Source organism: Panicum virgatum, chromosome 4N (genome assembly GCF_016808335.1).
Source record: "Panicum virgatum strain AP13 chromosome 4N, P.virgatum_v5, whole genome shotgun sequence".
NCBI lineage: Eukaryota > Viridiplantae > Streptophyta > Magnoliopsida > Poales > Poaceae > Panicum > Panicum virgatum.
In genome coordinates, this window is record NC_053148.1 from 31787033 (window position 1) to 31813207 (window position 26175).

Consider the following 26175-nt stretch of genomic DNA (forward strand, 5'->3'; position numbering starts at 1 on the left):
TTTACTAGGCTCAAAAGATTCATCTCGCAAATTATAGTTAAACTGTGTAATTAGTTATTTTATTTAGCTACATTTAATACTTCATGCATGCGTTTAAAGATTCGATGTGATAGGGAATCTTGTAAAATTTTGAAATTTTGAGTGCATTTAAACAAGACCTTATACGAGATGGCAGACAGCGATGCTCATCCTCAATTCGACAAGATTTTGTAATAATGACGATAAAAGTTTACAGGAAAGCCAATTTATAGGATTTTTTTCAAAATATTTTTGGCGAACTCGGCATATATGACATGGCTAAGAGATTAGTTAGATGGCACTTGGCCTAAACTGTGTCAGAAGTCACTAATTGCGTTATCAAACTAAGGTGGGATGATGAGTGCATCGGTTTAGTTAAGTGAATGATTTGAGCCAATGAAGACATAAGGGATCAATGCCGATCATTCTTTTACAATGCTTAAAGGATGAAAAATATTTTTTTTCCTAAAATTAAATAAGGAACCGCTACTTTCAGAATCAATCTGAAGTTGAGGTTGAAGTGCCCTCGATCAGAAGCTGAAGGATCTGGTGGACCTAAAGCTTTACAAAGTTGATTTTTATATTTAGCCCTAGAGACAAGTAAAAAGGTAGCTGGTGCCTTAGCAGAGTCCGGCTCATGTGTTCGTTCAGTCGAGACTATGTTTTTTCTTTTGTTGACCACGACTCTGTAGCATCTATCCTCGGTCTAATGGAGTTTATAGCTCCTATAGAAAAACTGTTTGTTTAGTTCCTCTCCATTCAAGAAAGGTAGAGACACTGTCTCTAAAGATCGTAAGCAAGGATTAACAATACCAAACAATTTAATGGCATTTATTTGCTGCTAATAACAGATCCGGATGCTTGCCTAACCTCGGTGAAATCCAGCTTAATCCATATGGATTCACTCTCTACTTCTCTCTGCCGCAGGAGCGAAGGAATTCCAGTAAAGACACTAGAATGCATAAATTTAGGGAGAAAAAAAATTATGTAATATCTTGGAACCTCTACGTCGAAGAAAGAAGCTGATGACTTTTTCACACATTACTATCCTATCAAAATCAAACACGAAACACTGCTAATAATGATGCATCATGCAACTGAAGCTTTTCAACTATTGAGAAAGGTTGATCAGCTTAGCTCCGAATTTCAAATACATCCATTATCCATTTAATGTAGCGGCGGTTGATATAGCATGCATTTGATTAACACCAAGTTTATCCTGTCCATTGAGATAGAACCAAGGTCCAGATAATAAATAGTAGAGGCGATACGTATGTCCAGATAACACCAAGTTTATCCTGTCCCGCGAATGCAGTCACTATATGCGCATGATGACATACATCGAACACCCAGCGGGCGTGGCCCGGGGGTAAATCTGTGCAAGCAGCTCTGAACAGGGAGAGAAGTGGAGACTTCAGGGAGGAGATCAATGGACTTCTGAGAGCACGTGTCTCCTGGTAGAACGGAGCACCTGCAGCTTGCATTGCGGCTGGCCATTGCCGGAGGCCAACCCGTTGCCGCTGCAGGCGTGCCCGTTGTCCGAGGCCGCGACGGTGTCAGAGTTTATCCAGAGCTTCTTCGGCATCTCTGCGGGGACCCACCCATGCTGCGATGACGCCGAGGCCCTCATCCGCATCATCGGAGGCGAGCCACCACCGAAAATCATCCAACACGAACGCTGACGCGGCTGTGCTGGCGGGGAGCAGGAGATAGGCTCGCGGCGAAGCAGTTTGAGTGGGCAAGAAGAACGTTGCGCCGCTGGCTTGCCTTTGCCTATCTCGCTCGAGGGGGACACGCCGCCGCGTGAAGCGTCGAGAACATGGCCGAGCCGTCGAGGGCGTGCGATGGCTGGGCCACAGTGCTTGCGCTCTGCTTTGGACTCTCGATGTAGGATCCCACGGCCGAGAATTATTGGCGACGTGGCCCAATATTTTTTTTTGAACAAACAACACTACTCATGAGTGGGTTTCTATTGATATAGCAGAAAATATAAGGATATAGCCCTGGGAGGCCATAACCAGAAAAAGAAAGAAACCACGACAACAGCACCGGTGGGTTGGATTGGGACATCAAAACACGCCGAACACAACTCCACTCAAACAAAACTCCGGCTGGTCAAATTGGGACGTCAACGCAAACCACACAACAAGTCTCCAAGAGACAACATTACCCGTTCGGATTGGGACGTCGACACGGACGAGACCACTCCACTGGGGCTGCGACTGACCACCCTCACCACCTCTTGTAGCCACCGTCAGGTACGGCCGCACGCTGATAGGGAAATGAGATAAACAGACTGCACCGCACCTAAGAAGGCCACCGCCATGCGGGACCCACCGCCGTAGAGCCGATGCAACACCACTCACCATCTGACAGGGTGAAACCACCGAATCTCGACAATACACATGCTGTCTCGCAGTCGCCACCACGACACACAACGCACGGGGCCTCGCCACATCCGCCGTTGGACTCCACCTCACTCGTCGCCTCGCCTCACGCGGGGGCCTCGCCACGCCCGCCTCAGCACTCCGAGTCGCAGATCCGTCAACAAAGTCGCTGCCAGGAAGAAGAACAGTGTTTCCCTGTTTCCAAGAACCCCATCATGAACAGACAAGCCGCGCCCGCCGGACGACATCATCTCGTTGCATCACCCGGGCATACAGTCTCCGCCATCATGCCAGCAAACCAAGTTGTCGTTCGCACCGTCTTTCGACGATGTACCGCACCGGAGTCACCGAGCGAAGCAGAGCAACGTGCCACAGTCCGCTGCAAACCAAGTCTTCCCACGGTGACGTTGCTGTGAGCGCCGTCCTCCGACGCAGTCCCACACCGCACTGGCAATTGCAAAGCAACGCCAGCCGCCGCGGTCCGCTGCAAGCAGCCAACCGGCAATGCCACAAGCCGAGATGGGTCTCCGTAAGCGACGCCTCCAAGGAGGTAATGACGCCGATGGCGCCGCCATCGCTCGTCCAAAGGTGGACAAGGTTTTCACCCGAGAACCCGCGCAACAGGGATGGAGCTCCTAGATGACGCCCTCTACGAGGAAAGCGACGCCCACGGGCGCCGTCGCCATCGCCGTGCACAGACGCTGGCAAGGCTTTCACCTGGAGAAATCCATCAACTGCACGCACTCAGCTCGGCATTCCGGGGAGCTACAGCCATGGAGGCCCTCCCGGATGCAGCGCCGCCGCCATGCCACAACGAGCCGCGGCCAACTCCCGCCGTCGCACGGCTGCTCCGGCCCGAAACCGGCCGATGCCGATGCACACCTCCTTTTCGCTACTCGCGCCGTCCGTCCCACCACCACCATGGCCGCAGCTGCTGTGGCCACCTCCTCCTCGTCTCTCCGCGCGGCAGCCACGGCCGTGCTGCAGCCTCCCACCTCGCCAGCCCGCGGCCGTCCCTCAGCATACCGTCGCAGCGCGCCACCGCGGCCGCACCTCGCGAACCGCCCCGCAGCAGCCGCTGTCGACCACGAGGACGAAGGGGCGAGGGAGGCCGCGGGCCTGTAGATTTGGTCCCTGGGGCACCGGATCCGGTCCCTAGGATGCTGGATCCGCCGCCCCCAGCCCAGCGCTGGCGCGACGCAGCAAGTCTGCTCCGGGCCGCTGCCGTCTCCCCAAGTCGGCGCAACACGGAAGAGCCCCCCCCCCCCCTCCCCCCCTGCCGCCATCCTAGCGGCGCCCGGACTCCCGGTGCCCCGTTCCAGCGGCGGCGAGGTGGAGAGGAGCCGAGAGGGGGGGGTGACGGCGGTGGGGGCAGGGGTGCCGCCCGAGTCGCCCCCTCCGGAGGAGACGACGCGGGGGTTTATACGTGTATCGTGGCCCAATATGATGCTTGAGCTTGGCTCAGGTTTCGTTGTGAGAAGATCTATCCGCAACTACAGTTTCATTGCCCATGATATGCTTTCTCGATAGCTGCCGAATGCGAATCGGCCGACAATAGAGGCCCCATGCGATTTGCAATTGCTGGTGGCTCGCAGTCGCAGCACATTGTTATTCTCCAATCTCCATGGCAGGTCCCAAGTCCCAAAGAGTTGTTTTCAGCTTCAGCAGCTCCCACTACTGACCAGTAACCATCATATCGCATAGCATCGGATATATGTTATGGACAGACAACCAGGACCACATTAAGAGCTACTGCGTTTTGTTCAATGACAACACTGTCCATCGACCAGGCAAGTTGCCAAGTTCTGCGGGACCTTTTCAGAACTGGCAACTTGTCAAAGATTCAGAGAATGCAGGCTGCAGCAAAGGAAAAGGAGGAGCACTTATTATTAGGACCAAGGAAGTCCACCACTAGCTAGAAGAGTGATGCCTTCGGCAAACTCCTCAATTTGACGCACGACATAACGAACAATTGCATTTCCATGGCGCATATGTTCAGCAGAATATGGAACGCACCCTTGCCATTTGTCAACTTTTCAACTGCGATTGCAATGGAGAAAGCATAGAGAATGTGTTCGGATGACAACATGGGCCATGGCAGTATGCATAGAGTCACCTATGAAATTTGTCATCCATGATTTTGCTAATAGATTGAAATGAAATTGTTATGTGTCAGGTCACACCTGTTCGGAGTCCTACTAAAATTATATATGCAAAAAAATAAATAAAGATGGTGAAATCTTAGCTCCTCAAATTCTTTGATATTATGTACGTGTGGTAGACTGGTAGTGCTTTTGTAAGCTGTATATGGTATACTCTCCAGACGCGGACTAACACTGCACGTGAAATGCAAAGCTGGTCGACTTTTGAGGTGATTACATAATGTCTTCTATTAGAGCATCTTTAAGATTCTTTCTAAATTTTACTCTCTAAATTATCATTTGGAGAATTTTCTGCATAAAAATCTCTTTCTATATGTTTTCACACTCTCCAACATATTTCTATCATTTTGAGATCTTTTACAATAATTGTAAACTACAAATGGATACTTTCAGGTACTTTTACTTTGAATTTTTTTCTAGCCGTTAATGTATAGAAAGTATTTATAAAAATTAAATTAAATTAGTATTTGGTCCCATTTTTTAGTACTTGGTCCTATATTTTGGAAGCACCAAGTATTTTACCCTAGTTACTTCTGGGTACTTCCTACCTTCACCACCATAGGATTTTATCTGATGGACAGCTCCAATTTTTTTCAATCATTGTAAAATTTCTCATTTTCTATATCTTGTGTACACTCTAGAAAGCTATTTTTATTATCTATCTTTGGCTAGCGAAAAATGCAGAATGGAGAATGGCTACATTTGGGAGGGTATTTTTCCATCAAAATCGCAATTCCTAACAATGAGAAAGATATGGAGAATCTCTTGGAGTTGTTCTCAATGCTTTTCTCTTACTAAATATATCCATCCGGTTTGCGAGGGAGTACGATAGAGGGACGGCAATGGATCAATTTGATTCAGCTGGATCATAGCCTGCCTGGTGAGCAGAATTGCTCGCTCGGCCTCCGGGTTTCAAGGGAGCTGCTGCCTGCTGGAGGAGTAATGTGGCCTCCGCGATGTTCACAATGGGAGAGTTGAACATGCGTTTGTCCTCTGCCGCAAATGCACCTTGGAGATTACGGAGGATAGGGTGAGCATCGCACGTGTGATCAGCAGCATTCGCCCTGCGCTCTACTCGCTTGGCGTTCCTGGCTCTCTGAGCAGCCATCCTAGCGTCGTTCTCATCTTGCAGGGTGTTTGTCATCAGCTCGTTAGCGGAGATCTGATCGGGTAGTTCATTGGCATACTGCTCGTTGATGATTGCCATGAACACATGCCTTTCTGGGGAGCAAGCGTCTTGGTTGTTGTCATCATCGATCAAGATAGGGTCTCCTATTGGTTGGAGGGTCTACCTTGTTGATAAGGCAAATCTGGGACGTGGGCCATGAGGCGGGAGTGATTGAGTACTTCCAGGGGCTCAAAGCCCTTCCAGTCACGAACCGGCCTTGTGGCATCGAGGTGATGGTGAGATCCATATGGTTGCGCAAAAAGGTTTCGGCTTCCTCCTCTGGATCTGAGTACTTGTCTAAGACGCGCCTCCTGATAGGCGGTGGTGTCCTCTTCTTCGAGCTTGAGCAGATGATCCAAGTCCTTCTCCAAGGAGGAGAGGAACTCGGACTGAATGGCATCTTGGTAGACAGAAGTTGTGTTACATAGCCCAAAGTGGAATTGGGTGCAGGTTTTCTCAGATTGGAATGAATCCAATCCGAGGAAGGCTGGTGCAGACCAAATTGGAGTCGCGTCGAAAATGAACTGCTTCTCGGTCTCTAAGGCAAGATCAGGGAGCAGCATATCATCGAGGTTGTAGATGAACTCATCTAGATCGCTTTTCTGCTTCGCCCTCAGTGCCTCCTACTCCCCGGGGTCGGCTAGGTGGCTGTTGAAGCCACCTGAGCCGTTGGCGACGCAAACCCAGGAGCCGAAGACGAAAAATGTGCCCTCGTTAGGCACAACACAGTTGAAGTTGAACAGTGCCATCAAATTCACCAGTGAATCTTAGACAAGTACGCAGATTCACAAGCATAGATTATGTAGATTCACAAGCATCAATTATGTTTTGAACCATGTTCAGATTCATATGCTTTTTTGAGTACTTGCAAATCAGGTTCTTGAGGGGAAAAAATGCATTTTGTTAGTTCTACAACTTGATGCACCAGGCATGAGGTTGTTAAAAAAATGCTTAAGTGAAAAATTGATGGAAGTGAAAGAAAGCTGAAAGTAACATTATCACATATCACAAAGTTTCTGGGTGAAGAAAAGACCTTCCTATGGTAAATGGCTTCCAAAGCGGATCAGCAACAACCCTATCGCCCGCAACACAAACCTAGTTAGGTCACAATTTAAACTATTTTGACTGGCTCAACAGTTTATACTAAAAAGAATGGCCTTACTATGTTTTCACTAATCCACGGATTGCTTTTTTCAAGCAGCAAGGCGATAATTGCTGGATCTGCTTCTGTCTGATGGTTTGACATCAAAACAACATTGTGGTCCTGCAATGATATACTTTATTACTATTTTGAATAAGAACCTTTGGGACCATGGATTACAAGAATGAGTATCTCGGGACAATAACTGTAACAACCTCATGCCTGGTGCTTCGAGTAGTAACAGAACTAACAAAGTGCATAAGAATAAATGGTTTCCAAAGTATGATGCGTACTAACTGTCAGCGTACTTTCTTTTCTGAAACTTGAGAATTTTGGGTCATGATGTCAAAATAAGAAAGCAATATTCACAATTTCACAGTAGAAACATATGCATCAATTCTAGTTCAATCCTTAGAGAGTGATATTCATTTATGTCAATTAAGAGTATTGATAAGCAGTTATTGGGCCTCAACACACAATGATGTTTTACACTATCCTCTTCTTCTGAAAGACCTTGATGCCATATCACTGTAAGATTCAGTACTGAAATAAACTATTGACTGATAGTTACTGAAGGAAACATGAACTATAGTGATGATTAGATGAATCAACCTGCTGGCGGAGCTTCTCTTCCATGTCATGGAAAAGGGAAATGTTGCAAATGTAGGAGTTCCTGAGCATATGAAATGAGGTCAGAAAAAATGTAAGGGAACCATAGCAGGTCATTTTTCTGCAATAGTCGAATGGTTCTCGGTAAATGGATTCTGCAAAGAATGAAGCTCGATAAGGGAGACCATATGGGAACATGAACAAAATTGCCAGAGCAGATTGTGAAGGAAAATAGAAATAAGAATAGGAGACAGAACCTGTACATCATATTTGAAAGCATGATCTCATATGCATTTGCATCTCCAGTTTGTGCAACCTGATAACAAAATATTGCAAGGCATGAGCTACAACAATCTGACAATAGTACATTAAAAATGCTACAAAGATCAAACCCAGTTTTTACAGCATTCTTGTAATTGTAATAGAGCTCCTCCAGGCTGCTAGCATCATCTGCAGGCAGACTTCCCTCCTCCAGTTCATTTCTGATGTGTAAAATGAGCTCTATACGACGCAAGCATTGGAAACAAAGGGCTCATCAGTTCTGTGTAAGTGTCTGCTCCATAATAATGCAGCATACGAAATTCCAACGATTGAAGGAGCATGGCATTCAAAATCCTAGGGTTTGAATCCGGGTTCAAAGAGGAGGAGGTGCTACCTCTGGTGAGGTTGTGGCTTCGCATCTGAAGGAGAGAGAGGCGGGTGAGGCTCGGGCGGTGGAGCAGGACTCCGGGAGGCGAAGTCACCGGAGTCGGAGTTCATGAAAGGGCAAATCAACTCGGAGGAAGATTCGGAATCGAAGTTCGAGCCGCATTAAGGCGAGTTCCATGGGAGGATGCGCTCTGGCAGAGGATCTCGGTGCAGTCGGCTGCCGTGGAGGATGAGGAGGAGACGGCGAAGTAGGAGCCTCCTCCCCTAGGGGATGAGGAGGAGGATCCGAGCGGGCAGTTCTCCATGCTGGGGAGGGCGGCGGCAGCGGTGGTGCGATGGAGAGCGAGGGGCCGGGGGTCAGGAGGTGGAGGGCGTCGGGGCGGAGCGAGAGGTAGGGAAGATCCAGATCTTGGCGGTGAAGTTGACGCGCGTGAAGGGGTTGAGGAGGGCCGAGCAGCGTGGCTTGCAGCGGAGCGGTGGGTAGGGGAGCAGCGGCGGGGACGCGACGGGGGGTTCACGACGCGGGCGGGCGAGCGGCGCAGCGGATGGCCTCGACCTTGGAGTGCGGCCAAGCATCCGACGTCGGGGTGCGGCGAGCGGCGGAGCAGGCAGATTAGGCGAGGAGGAGAGGAGGTGGTGGTGGGACGGCGCCTGCGTTCTGCGGTCTGGCAGCGGCGGTGGGGGCAGAGGCGGGGTCGCGGGCGAGCGGAGGGAAGGGAGCTCGACGGGGGCGATGGACGCACAGGATTGAAAGCCTTACGATCAGACGGTCCACATTCGCTGGAGGCTGAACCATGGGAGGAGCGACGAATCGCACCGCCGCGACGGACGACGGAAAGGTGCGTCCCTCTTAGGGAATTTTTAGTAGTAGAGATTGAAATGGAGAAATGGATGCTACTCATGAATGAATGAATAAGCTCATGCACTGACATTTTCAGAAATTTTAGGTTTTACATTTACATTGGATCGATATTTGACCTTACCATTCTGTGCATTATCAACCGTTCATCTTTGTTGGTCACATTTGTTCTGATCTTTCAATACTTCCCACCTCTTTGGCAGATGCATGATGATTCAAATGTTCCAGCAAATTCTCTACGGCTTTTAGTAGAGCAACCAAAACCGAAATCACGAGTAGATTGCTATCATCTATGTCCAGCAAATTGTCAACGTCTTTTTTCATTGGCTGTCTTCCAGCAAATTGTCCTTTTTTTTTTGTATTCGTTGGTCTGATCAACTGGTTAAAACACGCCCATTTTCATCGAGTATGCAAGTGTCTTTTATGTTCCCAAAGAAAGATTTCATTTGAAGATATCATGTGAACTATGAACATGAGTATTCCATTTGTTTAAGATCATAAAACTGCTACCAGAATATGTGAAATCAAAATTTGATAAGTTTTCTTTTCTTCCAGGGTTGTGCTCTAATTTATTGATATATTTTTTTCTTAGTTTGGTTTGGCAGTTAGAGGTTCCATCAACACTCAATAGGGCCAATTTTTTTTCTTGTTTAATTTACATTAAGAGATGTTTCTGTAGCATTAGCACATGATTTGCTATTTAGGCAATTCTAAATTAAACAAATAATCTGTCATGCTTTTTTATTATATGATAATACTACTTTAACACTGGTTGTTATAAGGCATAAATGTTTGTTGCTCATAGCAACGCACAGGCACGATCCTAGTACATTAAAAAAGTAGGGACCTCCACTGCGAGTTTAATATAAATTCTAGCAGTTGACATCCAAAGCTGGATTTCATAAATTCACATCCAAAATTCTCTTAAGGTTCACGATCAAAGGAGAACCATATATATATATGTTTATTAGCAAGAGATGTGACAAAAATGTCACATGAGTACACCCAGTATAACCTCTTTTATCATGAGATTATTAAAAAGTAGACATTACCCTCATGGAGGCACACTAGCCTACATGCACAATAAATACATCTTATTTCTAGATTTTGTGCCAGATACTTTATGACAATGCGGCCATATGTAGGTAAGCACGCATGCATATATAACTAGTAGACAAGCTTGCCTTCAACTTGAACATGAGGAGTAAAATACTCAGGTGAACCTTCTCCCACCTGTGCCTGTTTGTCGCTGACAGTTAAAGTAAATCGCAGCCACAGGTTTGCCGAGGTTGAAACGGTGTGCAAAATTGCGCAAGTTGAAGTTTTGACGCACTTGCGGTGCAAACACCGTGCCCCGCCCCAGTTGTTGGTATAACACCAAGACGATACGGTGTATGCCCATGGTGGGGTTCGGGCTCTCATATGTTATAACCTCTCGGCCTGCCATTTAATGCAAAAGAATGGTAAGAAACATATTCTTTGTGGTTTTCCCCTTCAAAAGTTTTCTCTTTACATAACAGTAATCTATGCTAGGATACCAGAATAATAAATGCCCGTGCTATTTTAAGATTCATTCAGGCCAGCCACGTAATGTAGATTTTCGTTTAATCTATCTTAACTACTGTTATGTAAGAAAAATAAAAAAAATGAGTTCTTTGTGAATATGAAAAATTTCACGTTTGATATAATATTCTGGCATAACTTACTCTATTTATTCCTTTAATGGATTAGTAATGAATATTCATTTTCCTTGAAATAAATCTTATGTGAAGAATTAAATTTCCAAAGTAAACTTGGAATATCTGGGAAACTGGTGAAGTCCTCAATATGCAACATAAAGTTGAAGATACAATCACATAAAATTCTGAAATATTTGTATTTGTCCCCAACCAATGGCTTTACATTTTCTGTTGCATGCCTAACTTTGTGCATGTATATATGTTACTCTAGTTTCATTAAAAACTTTATCTTACATTTGGAGAAATAATATTCTTGCAAAGGATTCTATATTTGTGTCATGTTTTGGACAAATGTGATAACTAAAGAAATACACCCTTATATTACATTTTTATATGAATGTAAAAATTATCTAACAATAAAGCTAGCTTGACCTGTGATACTAAAACAAATAAATTATAAGTTTGCCATAAGTTAACGCATGACATAGAAAATTCCTTTGCATTGTTTTTATTTGATAGATAGTACAACATGTTATTGTATGGTTGAAGTATGGATAGAAAATCTTACAGTGCATATGTTAAAACATACACTATCTTACAAGGTTTCACTTCCTTTAATTTCCTAATACTTTTCAGCATAAATCAGGAAGTCGCAAATAATGTTAGGGTTTAATGATCAAATTTAACTGAAAAGTAAGAAAACACAAATAGTGCATTGTGTTAAAATACTAAAAACAAGAAGCATTGCTTAGGTTAAAGATGGGTATTACATGCTTTGTAGGATCACATAGAAGATGTACACTAGTACACTACGAATGAAGGTGTGCATTGGCACATTAACATTAACATTTCACATATCTTTCTATTGTTTGGGGAGGGAGGGAGGGAGGGAGGGAGGGAGGGAGGGAGGGAGGAGAGAGAGAGAGAGAGAGAGAGAGAGAGAGAGAGAGAGAGAGAGAGAGAGAGAGAGAGAGAGAGATTTATAAGAATCCAGCTGTTGCAACTTAATTATGTTTTGCTTAGTGTGAAACTGACAATGTGCTCACCAAAGCTATCATCTGTTGACGCTGGGATGTCAGTCACCATCCTATCAAAAGTTAAAAAGGTGTGAGATTAGTCAATCAGGGTACCTGAAGGATTGTACATGTAATTGATTGAATAGTAAGTGAAATAACTATAACTTACCAATGCAAGTATTCTCGCAGGGTAGGGTTGCTGGGATTAGGAGCATCAGGATCCACCATAACCTAATATATTTACATTAACACAAACATATGGTCAACATGTTAGGGAATTAAAAATAAACCTCAGCATTTTTGTGGTGGGCTGAGAAATCCTGCATTTTTTCTGTTAGTGTCTCGCTCACTGTAAAACCTAGCTACTTATCATAAAGAGCTAATCAATATTAGCCCTAACCAAGCCGGGCACCAGGAGACTATTTTCGCCTTCACAATGAGCTAAGCCATCAATTCCAAACTTCGGCTGGAGTTTGGAAAGTTGCTCCTGAGCATCATTTGGTGTAACCACCCCTGGATTAAGAAGAAAGTAGTCGAAATGTTGGCCATATATATGGCCACCACCAATGGACTCGATCTGCGAAGTGATGGCTTACTAGGGTATAGGCCACTCGAAAATCATCACCACCAATCTCAACTCTAGGTTTCACCGACACCGCCGACGCCCGAAACTCCATCCCATCAAACACAGGTCTGCCATCATACATGACAGTTAAAGGCACCGAACTAGTAAACGGGTCTAAGACATCCCCGATTATATGCCCCCTCGTCAAGGAGTCGTTTGCCATGCTATATTTTGGTGTGAGAGTGTATGGTGGCGGTCGTAGTTGTAGTAGCTATCACCTACTAAAGCTATCAGGCCTTCCAATGTGGCTTGAGCAAATCACAAGGTCTTTGAGCTATTTATAGAGTCGTAGAAGATGCTCAATTAGCTGTGCACCCATGTGATTCTCGTTTTCAGTTACAGCTTCATCAGCACATTCTTATCTCCCCACTTTTCTAAATGATGCTCTTCTACTTGCATTGTTTGACAGGATTTCAAACTTTTTTCATTGGCTTCACTAAGCATCACAGACGATGGTGCGAATCAGCATATCTATGTCATATTAGTCACATATATACAGTCATATCCACACAGAATCTATTCATTCATTATCAAATTCCATATAAGGGGAGATGCATGGAAGAGTACTCTTCTGACTTTAATTTAAATCTTCTGAGTGTCTTGCAAGTTGCTCCTTATCTTCCACAAGAACACTAGTACAGAGAAGCTCATTTGTCCCGGTTGGGAATCCTCTTTAGTCCCAGTTTTCCAACCAGGAAAGCAAGCCTAGGAAAAAAAAATATTTAGCAAGAACCACCAACTCCTTTGGTTTGCAGGATATCTTATCTTACATATAGCTTTCTTATCACCCCACCTACATGCATGTGACTCTAGAGGGGGTGCATTTTTAAAAACTAACACGTTTTAGTCCCAGTTGGAGCCTCCAACCGGGACTAAAGGGTCAACATTTAGTCTGGATACCACCCGAGACAAAGGGTGATTTTTAATCCCGGGTGGTGGTCCTAACCAGAACTAAAGGTCCCCCGTACCCTCTAGCCATTGGACCGTGACTAATGTCTAGATTAGTCCCGTATTCAAATGTGGCCGAGACAAATGTTAACGATCAAAGACCATTTTTGTACTAGTGGAAGAAGAGTAAGACGTGGGGGCGTGGGGCAATACTCTTGATTATCTACTTGCCTTGAGACATATATGCCCTACATGTACATATACCTTTTTTTCCTCCAAGGGATTACTGATGTCCATCCTTGAGGTTTTATGTGATCCTATATCCTAAAACCTGGTTACTATAGAGAATAGATTCCACAGGGTATATATGTGCACATGAGCACATCTATGTAAGTGGCACATGTGCCCATTTGCAGCACAAATACTTTCCTATGTCCTTCGAATGATTCTCTTACCTGTATAAAGAATTGCTGAAAACATGTATTGAGAAAGAAGATTTAAGATATTGTTAGTGTTTTGTATTTATGCGTTTCCTGTCATTGTTGGAAAGGACATGACCTCACTAAAAGGGAACCAATGCACCTCTATGCATGATTGGCTCTTTTTGCTCACGTTTTGTATTTTGTTTGGTCGCTGGCCCCACAGCCTGTTCATATCTTAGTGCCCAAACTGCATTGCATTGCAGCACCCATGTTGTCATTCCACCAATCAAAATAGAAGAAAAATATACAAAAATGGTGAAATTACCTAGATTGGATTGGGGTGTGGCTATTTTACGGTCAACCATATGGAGGAGCTCCGTACGGTCGATTTTCGGACCGCTAGTTTTTTTCTATTTTAGTAAATTTTTGTCGTTTTCTGATTTCAAGAAATTTTTTCAAAAAAAAATTTGAGAAAAAAAGACAGAAAATTTTGACGAGAAAATTTTAGAGAGAAAAATTTGAGAGAAAAATTTAAGATGGAAAATCAAAGAAAAAATTGGAGAGCAGAAATTTTTTTGAAAAAAAAATTAGAAAACAGGGACCTTCAAGAGAAAAAATTTTTGCAGTGGAAAAATTTTGCAAAAAAATTTTGCGATAAAAAAAACTCAAACCTGGGGAGCTCCGCCTGCGTCTCCCCCGCCGGCGCTGTGGGATCCTCCGCGGCGTGGGCCGCCCAGCCACTGCAGAGATCAGGGGGCGGCGCTCCGGGAAGGTCAGAGGGCCGGGGAGGCCGGGCAACCCGCCGTCGCCGCTGAAGACCACCGCGCGCACCAGCCTGGGAGGTGGGCCCCCGTCAGCGCCTCCATCGCTGGAGAGAGGGAGGGAGAGATGGATGGATGTCCCCGTCGCCAGACGGCCGCTCCGCCACCAGCCAGCTGGGCCTCTCCTCCGCTCGCCTGGGGAGATCCAGAGACCAGAAGCCGCTCGCATGGGGAGGTCAGAGGAGGAAAGAGAAACAGTGAATGGGAAAAGGAGAGGAGGCATGGAGAAATATCGCGTGGGCCCCGCACACTTTGTCGTCGACCGCGAGTTTGCTTGCTTGCGGGCGACTGTAAAATCAAGATTGCGATTGGATTGCTGCCTAATATTAATGTCATGTAGGGAAGTTATTCTTATTTATGTCAACCGTGGTGCATGTCATTCCGCTTGTAAGTTTTGGCATCTCTTCATTATCTGTTTGCATCCAAATTCCAATTCTGTTTATCGTAAAGGAATAATCTCACCCTCCACTACTAACTTCCTGAACTTCCATTTCTATTCTTCCATCACATACCCCACATGGTATCACCATTGACTTAACTACGAATTTCTAAAAAACGACCATATAATTTTGGCACCTTCTATTAGGCAGCCCTCACTGAAGTTGAAAACTTTGTACGTAAAAATAAAATTCAAACCGACTGAAAAGAGGGGAGGTGGTAGGACTGTGCGCTTCCGACGCAATTTAGCCAAGAGTGAAGATGAATTAGCTACCAGCAATTCTCGACTAGTAAAATCAGATGACGTACACGAATAAACAAAGCCCCCGTCAGCCACCTTCTGACAACCTCTCGGCATTTTCTGCAAATTTGGTAGTGGATCTATAACATGTGGAGCTAATTGAGCAGCAGAAAGAATAGATTCCAGCCCATATTACAGCTTGACATATACAACACATATCCTTTATGCCATTCCTTTTTATCTTAAAGCCTGAGCTCTTTTCTAAGCCTCATGAATAGAAAGAACTATTTTGTAACCCCACCATCTTGAATTACAACTGCTTCTATCTATTCAGCTAGAACTGTTATTACATGAACATATCAGATGCAAACAAATCTCTTCGTGCAAATCGTGCAAACTACAATCTGGGCCACCGGATCAACATCCAAGGGGGTGAGCAGGGGGAGTGGGAGGGGGGATTTGCCAAAGTATGATTAGAGGCAGGCGGTTAGTTGTAAAATTACCCAATCCCCTATACTCCTTGGATGTTGATCCGGTGATCTAGAGTAAAATTTGCACGTTTTGCACGAAGAGATTGATTTGCACCTGATATTTTTCATGCATAAAAAAGCACAATAGTATTCGATACTTCAAAAAATTTCAACAGTATGTGCATCTCTCGCTTCACATTCTCTGATTTTTCTAAACAAAAAAAACCCTGCCCATCACTCTAAAGACCAATGATCAAAAGCATCAAGCGAGAGATGAGCAGATCATACAGCTAGGTGCCTAGCTAGGTACACTAGTGCTTATTAGGTCCTTTCCGTTATGGATTCTTCTGGAGTTACATCTTGTCATGGTAACCACGTAGTCAAGCATTTCTATCACAACGGCTGCAGAAAAAGCTCAGGTTTCATGTAGCTAAGTAGCAGGTTTTGGACGGAAACGGGGAATGGAAAGAACAGTGAAATTCTAGGAAGATAAATGGTTAGCATTCTTACTAGTAGAAAACACGCCAAAGGTCCACCCCAAAAGTCCTAGAATGAAGATGAACCAGTACCTATGCTAGCATGCATAGGTACCGGTTCATCTTCGTACCGGTACTTTTGGGGTGGATGAGACCTATAGATGAGCCTTAGGTACCGGTTGGTAACACCAACTGGTATCTTAGGCTCATCTATGAGTTACTTCAAAAGGAAAATATTTATCTTTCCATCAAAAGTGATGTGTAGACGTGATGGTAAGAAAGATACACGTGAGGCAAGAGATCCTGAGTTCGAATCCCACCCAACCACTTTTGCCAAAAAATACTAGCCTTAGGCACCGAAAAATACTAGCCTTAGGCACCGGTTCTTCTACCCGGTGTTCATGACCGTGACTTTTAGTCTCGATTTCCGGGTACCGGATCAAGAACCGGTACCTTAGCCCTTTACCAACCGGTTCCTATGGGCACTTTTCCAGTAGTGTCTCTAACCTAGCAGTTCCGTTATGGACTTATGGTGTCCACCCTTTGTTCATGAGCAAACTTCCACGTGGCAGAATAACTAAAGTGCATGTTTAGACGTTGCGCTAGTAAGTCTTAGTCCGAAAATGACATAAAGTAGTTCACTTTAGATACTAAGGAGGAGGATAACATGATATGGCAATATAACTTAAATGGAGTCTATTCCTGACAATCATTGTATAAGCTAGTAAACTGACTGGTATTCACCATGCCTGCTCTGTTGTGAAAATGGAAATGGAAATATTCACCATCTGTTTTTTTTTTGTTGTGTTGTTGCTAGAACGGTATGGATAGCCACCCTTCCGGAGACTTTCGGGATTAAGCTCAAATAATATAGCTTAATCCATAGTCGGCATGCGTATCAGCAACAAGAGAAACGCACAATGGTTAACAACTTAACATGTTTGGTAGTGCTGCCTGTGGGGTTTATGAAAACCAAGAAACTCTTTAGGTGCCGTTCGGTTTTCTCGGAACAGGCCGTTCCGGGTGGAATAATGGAGTCTGGCCACTGAACGAACCCTTATGTTTTCAGTGTGGGAACTAGCTAGACGAGCTTTGTCATCCTACGGGCCAGATGACGGCAAGGCTGAAAAACTGGTCATTGCTCTATCCAATGAACTCAAGGCCTAGCTAGAGGGGTACAACTTCACTACTAGAGAATTGGTCATTGCCAACGGGCTATCACCGCCGGTTTAACATGAACCGGCAGTGATGAGGTATCACTGCCGGGTCAAGAGTGGGTGGTTGTAGTGGCCGTTGGAACCGGCGGTGATGCTGGTAGGAACCGTTGGTGATGTCCTGCGAGCATATCACCGCCGGTTTGTAACACAAACCGGCGGTGATATTAAGTATCACCAACGGTTCGTGTTTAGAACTGGCGGTGATAAGCCTGTACAGTACAAAACCCCAACCCCTCCTTCCTCCCACCACCTTTCTTCCCCAACCCGACGGCCACACCTCTCTCCTCCATTGTTGCTGTCGGATTTTGCCGAAATTCTCATGAAACCTCACCATTCTTGATGTATTGGCTCCACCAACTTATTCTAAGGTTAGTAGCCATCAATTTATTGGCTTTGTACCCATTTTCTTTGGATTAATCATGCATTTCGTGATGAATTGATCAAGGAGGGCTTTTTTCTCCATTTTTGGATCATTTCTCATCATTTGGGCTTCTTTTTTTGTTGTTTGAGTGAACCAACTTGTGCTAGGTTTGTAGCTAGCAATCCCTTTGATTCATAGCCTTTATCTTAGGATTAGTCATTCATTTTGTGATGAATTGATCAAGGAGAGTCTCTTTTTCTTCACTTTAGGATAATTTCTCATGAACACTCATCATGAAGTCATCATGGAGGCTCATTAAATTTTGAGGACTGGACTTCACATATTTGATTCAAGGTAAGAACTAGCTTTTTATGGTTAGATTGTTGTCATAATTGCGATGATTGGGATGTAAGGGGTCTTTCTTAATTAGTTTATAGGATATTTATTAATTGTGATGATCGAGATGTCAATGCTTTTTCTTAATTAATTTAGATGGCATTTCTTAGTTTTGATGATAAGGAACTTGACAAAAATTGAAGTAGATATTTTAATTATTGAAGTAAAGGCTCTTTCTTAATTGATTTAGATGGCCCTTAAAGTGTGATATTTGTTACGAAACTTGATAAACTTAAAATCTATGTGTTGAGATGATAATTTTACTAAATTCAGATTCTTGGATGTTTTCTTGTGTGCATAGATAAATCGAGGTTGGATGTACGGTACAAAGGCTGGAAATTTGGAATTTGTCAACAGTGTGGACTCGTTTGTGCAGACTGCCAAGGCACACAAGAATCTACAAGATGATGGCTACGTGTATTGCCCATGCATTGATTGCAAAAATCAGAAGCAGTTTGGCAATGTTGAGCAGATCCGCTTTCATCTGTTATTTAGAGGTTTTATGCCCAACTACCAAGTTTGGAACAAGCACAGTGAGGTTGGTGAGACAATGCACTCCGTCCATAAGGACAGACATGAAACAGTGGAGGAAACAACTAACCCGGAAATAGTAGAGGAAACCGGACATGAAAGTGTAAATGAAACCATGCAGGAAACATTAGTTGCTGATGATGTTGTGGATGCACTAGACCAGATGATACGTGATGGGAACCCGGATTTTCTTGACGAAAAGAATCTGAAGAAGTTGGAGCAGATGAGGATAGATGCAAGAACACCACTTTACCCAAGTTGCAGCGTGTCTAAACTTGAAGCAAACCTGATGCTATTGGAGATGAAGTCTAGTAATGGTTTGTCAGACAAGGGATTTGATGATTTGTTAAGCTTATTGCAGAAGTTGCTGCCAAGCCCTAACGGGTTGCCTGAAAACACATACCAGGCGAAGCAAATGATTTGCCCAATGGGACTGGAGGTACAAAAGATCCATGCATGCCCTAAGGATTGCATCTTGTATCACGGCAAATATGAAGACTTGGATCATGTCCAGTGTGCTCAGCTTCACGGTACAAATGTCCTGAATCGGCATTGTCAATGAAAGGTGACCGCAACAAACGACCACCTGCCAAGATCGTCTGGTATTTTCCTATCATTCCTCGTTTGAAACGGTTGTTTGCAAACGCTAAGACTGCCAAGCTGATGAGGTGGCATGCTGAAGATCGACTCGTTGATGGGAATCTCAGACACCCTGCAGATGGTTCACAGTGGAGAGCTATCAACTACAAATACAAGAATCGGTTTGCAAAGGAAATAAGAAACATAAGATTTGGTTTGAGTATGGATGGGATGTGTCCTTTTAACATGGTGAGCAGCAAACACAGTACGTGGCCTGTAACTCTTTGCATATACAACCTTCCTCCTTGGTTGTGTATGAAGCGGACCTACATCATGATGCCATTACTAATCCAAGGGCCAAAACAACCTAGAAATGATATCGATGTGTATTTGGAACCACTGGTGGATGATCTAATGAAGTTGTGGAACGATGGTGTCAAGGTGTGGGATGAGTACAAGCGAGAACACTTCACTCTGAAGGCAATGTTGTTTGTAACAATCACAGACCTTCCCGGCCTTGGTAGCTTAGCAGGCCAAGTAACGAAGGGTTACAAGGGATGTGTGGTTTGTTTGGATGATACCGACGCAAGATGGTTGAAGAATAGCAACAAAATGGTTTACATGGGTCATCGTAGGTTCCTTCCAAAGGCTCACCCATATCGCCGGAACAAGAAATCCTTTGATGGTACAAGGGATGAACGTTTACCTCCCAAGTTTCTAGATGGGAAGGAGATATACAAGAAGGTTAGTAAACTAAGAGTTGTACTAGGAAAGGGCAAAGGAAGTGTACCTGCTCCAGCTGATTCGTTGTGGAAAAAAATTCCTTGTTCTGGAGACTCCCTTATTGGCAGGACTTGATTGTTCGTCACGCACTTGATGGCATGCATCTAACTAAAAATGTTACCGAGAGCACGCTCGGAACATTAATGGCCATGAAAGGTAAAGGAAAAGACTCACTTGAAACTCGACAGGACCTGCAAGATATGAATGTCAGAAGTGAGCTGCATCCAATTACTCAACATGATGGGAAGACGAAGCTTCCGGTTGCATCTTGGACCTTGGATAAAATTGAGAAAAGGAAAATTTGTAGCTTATTCCACGAACTCAAAGTGCCAACGGGCTACTCATCAAACATCAGAAGGCTTGCAAACATGAAGGAGTTAAAGTTCAACATGAGCTGCATGAAGGCCCATGACTGCCATGTCATTATGACATAGTTGCTCCCAGTTGCTCTGAGGGGCGTGCTTCCCGTGAAGGTCAGAGATCCGATCATAAAGTTGTGCTCATTCTTCAACGCAATCTCACACAAGGTCATAGACCCAAACACACTTGACAAGCTGCAAGCAGACCTGATTCACACAATTAATCGGCTCGAGATGCATTTTCCACCAACTTTCTTTGATATATCGGTGCATCTTATCACTCACCTTGTTGCCCAGATAAAAGCTCTTGGTCCAATCTTCTTGCATCAGATGTTTCCTTTCGAGAGGTTGATGAGTGTTCTAAGAAAATATGTTCGGAATAGATATCGGCCAGAAGGGTGCATGGTTAATGGATGGTCTACAGAGGAGGCAGTTGAGTTCTGCACATACTACCTGGATCTTAATAGAATGGGAGTTCCAGTATCTCGTCGTGAGGGAAGGCTGGGGGCAGAGGTATGATTGGTGAGCAATCAGTTCGTATCGATGACCTGGCTACTTTTAATCAGGCACATTTCACCGTTCTGCAGCAGGCATCTGTAGTCTCACCTTATATTGAAATGCACAAGAGAGAACTACAAGGTAAATATCACGGTAGGTCAGAAGCATGGCTCACAAAACAACATAAAGAGGAGTTTGGAAGCTGGTTACGACTTAAATTAGCAGGTGTCGATACCGGCAATGCTCAACTAGATCTTTTGGCCATCGGTCCATCTACACATTTTACACTAGAAAACAAGATGAGAAAAGCACCAACCAAAATAGTGGTGTCCGTATCGATGCTTACAACGACAATCGTCAATTGGAGACATATTATGGGTTCATAGAAGAGATATGGGAGCTAGAGTACGGACCACTAAAAATCCCTCTTTTTCGGTGCCAGTGGATCAAGCTTCCTAAGGGTGTGTTCACGGACAAGTACGGCATGACGGTCGTTGACCTCACCAACATAGGGTATAGGGATGAACCATTCATATGGGCTAAAGATGTAGTCCAAGTCTTCTATGCAAAGGACCTAGCGAATGAGGGCAAACATGTGGTGTTGCAAGGGAAAAGGAAGATCGTCGGTGTTGAAAATATGACCGAGGATGAAGAGAAGGGATTTCAGGACATGCCTCCACTTGGACCCGATATCGACCTACCTGTGTTTGAAGAGGGAGAAGAACCAGCTTATGTGTGACTTGATCATAACGAGGCCCTCATCGTCAATTGAAGCTATATTTTCACTATTTATGTACTAATTTAACCATGTAATATTTAGAAAGAATTAAAGTATTTTTATTAATTATATGCCTCCACTTCGTATGGTGTAAAACTTATTAATTATATGTATTATTAGAACTATTATATACATGCGAAGTAGACATATTTGTCTTGAATGGATTACTGCCATATTTGTGTCTTATTAGAACTATTATATACATGCGAAGTAGACATATTTGTCTACTTCGCATGTATATATAGTGAAGTTTATATAGTGCATATTGGCACAGTATGTTTATATAGTGAAGTTCCTGCATTCTCCATCCATTAAAGCATGCAGTGCCTACCTCAGCCTGAAAAATTCCAGACGCCATTGCTCCATGCACACCCATACAGAAATTGCGTCTGTCGTAACAAGAATGGTGCCAACAGCGACCAGCAATACCCATATGGTATGGCCACTACTTTGTCATATGACACATGGAACCAATTCCAACTGGCCGATTGAACCGGTTTCGAACGAACCAGGGATCAATCCCCTCAGCCGGTTTCAGAATAGCATCCATAATAGCCAACCGGCCCTCACCACCTCACTGACCAGCCTTATCTGTGGCACGGAATCCGGCCAACTTGTCCTCAGCTTTTCTTAGTAGATTGAGCTGCCGCTGCTTTGTAAACTAGCTTGACCTTATCAGATGTGCGGTGTTGCGATGCCACGATCCGACGCTGTGATCTTTGCTTTTCATGGATGCATCACGTCTTATTTTGTGGTGTCAGAAAATGCTGCTCTATGCTGTAAGCTTTTTGAGCAAACCATGCTTCTTTACTCATATGCAGGTATAATGGGGCGATTTTCACGATTCAAGTCTCGTCGTGGGAAACAAGCTGAAGCTGAGAATAATGCGGAGAATGATGATGGAGGGGCCCGTAGTAATAGTGAGGGTGGAGGGGATGGAAGCCCTTCTGAGTACTTAAACCTCAACCAAAATGATGAGGTCATTCAGTGTCGCATATATGTGTGCTCTTCTAATTGGTCAATTGTAGGAAATAACTGTTCAACATATGTGCAGGCGCCAGCTCAGACTGAGGAAGAGATCACGATATCAGCTGCCAGTAGGGCCAAACGAGGTCGGAACAAGATGCCTAAGGGTCGGTCTCTTATTACCGAGCTCGATGAATTAGGTGAGCCTGTCGCTCCTGTCAAGGTGATGGGGCCATACAAGTCAGCTATTGGGGTGGTGGTGAAGGAAAATGTGCCCATCACGTACAGGTATTGGAATGCGAAGGATAAGACTTGGGTGGTATCGGACTCAATCAAGGAAATATGTTGGGGCAAGTTGAAAGAAAAGTTCATCTTCCTCGAGGATTCAAAGCCATTAGCACGGCGTCGAGCACTGTTTCTCATGGGCAACTCTTTCAGATACTTCAAATTTACCTTGAACAAGCATGTGAAGAATGAAACTGAGCCAGATTGGAAGGATTTTCCGAACCAACAACCTTTTTGGGAACAGTTTGTCTTGTACAAGAGGTCAGAGGAGGCACAAGCTAGCAGCGCCACAAATTCACAGAATTGTAGGAAAAATGATAAGCCCCATAAGACCGGCTCTCGTGGGTATATTAGAAAAATACCCGAGTGGGAGGAGCAGGCAGAGAGGCTGGTCCATAGTGGTGTTACGCTGCAGACAGATGGGTGGGATCCTCGGGCCGTGAGGTATCTTCTAGCGAGGGGTGCGTACTACAATCCTGATGGTTCCCTTGGTTTTCGTGATCATGATGCTGAGGATCTTGGACGCAAGATTCATGAAGCACACGAGGCTGCTTCCACAGGCACTTTCATGCCAGAAAGGGAGAACGATGAGCTGACTCGAGCACTTGGATCCAAAGAGCACCCAGGGCGCACACGTGGGACCGGCAATGTTCCATGGAGGTTTGCCTTCCCCGAACATTTGGGCACATACAGGAGCCGTGGGAGGAGGAATGCTCAACAACAGGCCGAGTGGCACAGTCTTTTACAAGCTGTCCGTGAAGAAGTAAATGCAACGAATGAGAAGTTTCGGGCTGAGCTTGTGGAATCACTTTCCCGTGGTGCTCCCTTGGCACCAGGAGAAGCAATGAGAGATGCTGCGCCAGATCTTACAAGTCCACCAGGGTTGGTTCGGAGTAGCTGTGGAAGCACTGCGTTGCCTGAGGAGGATGTTGGAGTCACCTTCTCTGTGGATAAAATCACACAACCAACAACCTGAAAGCTATACATCCATCAGAAGTTCTTTGATATGAAGGTGGCTGTAGGTCAGGCTTGGCCAACCGGCGAAGGGGTTATGCTGCATAATCGCCCTTTACCTGAAGATTATGCAAAGGTTACCGTTGATTCTCTTGTTAAGAGGAAATACAAAAATGTGGAGTTGGATATCCCCGGTGATGACAGTAGGTTGCTAGGGGATAACATCGGAGGATTTGTGGTGTGGCGGAAATGCTACATAATATTTGAATCAGAATCTAAGTCATCCGATGATGATCCTCGAGAGTCACCGGAGAGGGACCTACCTCATTCACCAAAGTCCAACAGAGAATCAAGCCCGCCGTCACCTAAAAGAGAGCTAACTCCTCCTAGCCCTCCGAAAAAAAGGCGAACATCATCGAGAACAAAGAAAATATCATCTCAGAAGCAATATTCAGAACCGGCAGAAAAGCCAGAGGGACCATGTGAAGGGACGGGCAAGAAACAGGTGAGTGGAAGCATAACAACGCTACTCAAAGAAAAAGGAAATAAAGTAGAGGAGGACTTCATAGTCCCCAAAGGTGCAATGGACCATTTATTAAACTTAATGAAACTGCCGCAAACTGGAAATAATCAACCTCCGCTTTCAGACTATGAGGGAACTATGAATATAGAGAGGTGGCGTGAAGGAACCCGAGCTGCACACAAGTTAAATGTAGCTGAACGGGCCGCATTTTGTGAACAAAACAACATGACAGTGTTAGAACTTCTTCAAATTGAGTATGGAGAAGATTGGTGGAAACAACCATTGCCACTACCACCGATTACCTGGCAATTTGAATTGGGGAAAGATCTGGTGGCCCCAGAACAAATCCCGAAGCTACCCACAAGAATGCGACAGTTGCATTCTTGGTACAAGATGCAAAAAAGTAAGCTGTTTGGGGCAAGTTATCTTGATGAAGATCTTCATAAGGGGGAAGGCAGATTGTGGGTTGATTTTGAGCACTTGTATCATTTCTACCAACAGGTTGCTGTCGACGTCTCAATTATGACCTTGTGGATTGTGTAAGTATCCTCACTACTGATCATCTGTCGTCATTTATCACTCATTAGCATGTTTAACTTTTCATTATTTTTTTCTAGAATGGAGTCACACAAATGTAGACGATGTGGGATTAACAATATAGGCTTCTTGGACCCTAGCACCGTACATGAGACACAGTCAATTTACCAAGTACCGTTGACTACTTGTGCAAAGCTTTCCTCTCCATGCTGAATAAAAGATCCATACTTCTTTCATACAATTGCTTGTAAGTTTGTTTTTTAATTCCATATCAAAGTTATTCTCACCACGGTTATTATTAATTTGCTTTGTTGTGTCTTATATACAGTTATCATCATGTCCTACTCGATATCAGCCTTAGCGATAGTCGAATCGAGGTTTCTGACTCACGAAAGAGGCCATTATCACTAATCCAGCCCGTCATTGATGTCCTCAACAAGTAAGTAAAGCAAGTGAATTTATACGATATTTCAATGCCGTGTATCTTATTCATGCAATTTCTCTTTCATAATTTCGCTCATATATAGGGCCTTCGCTAAGTACCATAAGAAAAGCAAAATTCATAGACCTTTTTGGGGAGACTTCACAGTAGAAGAGGCTAAATACATCCTCAAGCAGCCTCCGGGCAACGATCACTGTGGGTTCTATGTAATGCATTACATGCACTGCTACACCGGCGATTGCAGAAGTGCCGAAATGGTTGGTATGAAATGGTTAATTGATATATGTTCTTGTGTCTTGAATTATCTAACTTGTCTAATATCTTGTTGTTGTGACATTTTTTTTCAGAACACTGAGTTGGATTCAGGTGAATTGCTCATGGGCGAGCTAGTAGCACTTCAAGAAGAACTAGCCGGATGGCTTGTGGACTACGTGGTGAAGCCAGGATCTGAGTACAGCATAATCTAGGTGTAATATCTAGATCGTATCGTTCTTGTCAAGCATTGTAATATATTTGGTGTATGGACTAGATGTTCTTAAACTTGATGTGTGGACTCTATATTTTTTTATTATGATGTTTGAACTCTCTCATTTGATTTCAATGTATAATATCTTATGGTTCAATTCTGCTGCAATAATTATATATTATATATGCTATACAAATGTTGTATTATTGATATCTGAATATATTTTTTATGGGAAAATAGTCATCACCGCCGGTTCTAAACAACGGTTTTTGAACCGGCGGTGATGCGCCACACATCACCGCCGGTTCTACAAAAACCAGCGGTGATAGCCCCCTCATCACCAACGATATAAATCCAACGCCTCCCGAACCGTTGGTGATACTCCTTACGAACCGGCGGTGATGTGGGGTGCTGGAGTAGTGCTTACGGTCT

The 26175-nt window shown here is 44.4% G+C and overlaps 2 protein-coding genes across 10 annotated transcripts; both read right to left on the reverse strand.

Moving 5' to 3' along the window:
- Window positions 1–5280: 5280 nt before the first annotated feature.
- Window positions 5281–8972, reverse strand: LOC120670251 (glycerol-3-phosphate acyltransferase, chloroplastic-like). Of its 9 annotated transcripts, none has more exons than XM_039950324.1 (5): window positions 8141–8969; window positions 7743–7986; window positions 7489–7549; window positions 6898–6999; window positions 5281–6810 (listed from the first exon to the last, which is right to left on the reverse strand). In XM_039950324.1, the coding sequence occupies exons 1-5, from the start codon at window positions 8163–8165 to the stop codon at window positions 6799–6801; spliced, it is 444 nt and encodes a 147-aa protein (XP_039806258.1). In that variant the 5' UTR covers window positions 8166–8969; the 3' UTR covers window positions 5281–6798. The 9 variants fall into 9 exon arrangements, with proteins under 9 accessions (XP_039806258.1, XP_039806260.1, XP_039806259.1 ...); XM_039950326.1 differs by having other exon boundaries at window positions 5281–6999; window positions 7749–7801; window positions 7889–7986; window positions 8141–8964; XM_039950325.1 differs by having other exon boundaries at window positions 5281–6999; window positions 7743–7801; window positions 7889–7986; window positions 8141–8961.
- Window positions 8973–9922: 950 nt separating this feature from the next.
- On the reverse strand, window positions 9923–12574 carry LOC120670250 (protein RICE FLOWERING LOCUS T 1-like). The gene is made up of 4 exons (XM_039950322.1): window positions 12284–12574; window positions 11857–11918; window positions 11718–11758; window positions 9923–10432 (listed from the first exon to the last, which is right to left on the reverse strand). Exons 1-4 carry the CDS (start codon window positions 12473–12475, stop codon window positions 10206–10208), a joined length of 522 nt encoding a protein of 173 aa, XP_039806256.1. The 5' UTR covers window positions 12476–12574; the 3' UTR covers window positions 9923–10205.
- Between the last annotated feature and the right edge of the window lie 13601 nt (window positions 12575–26175).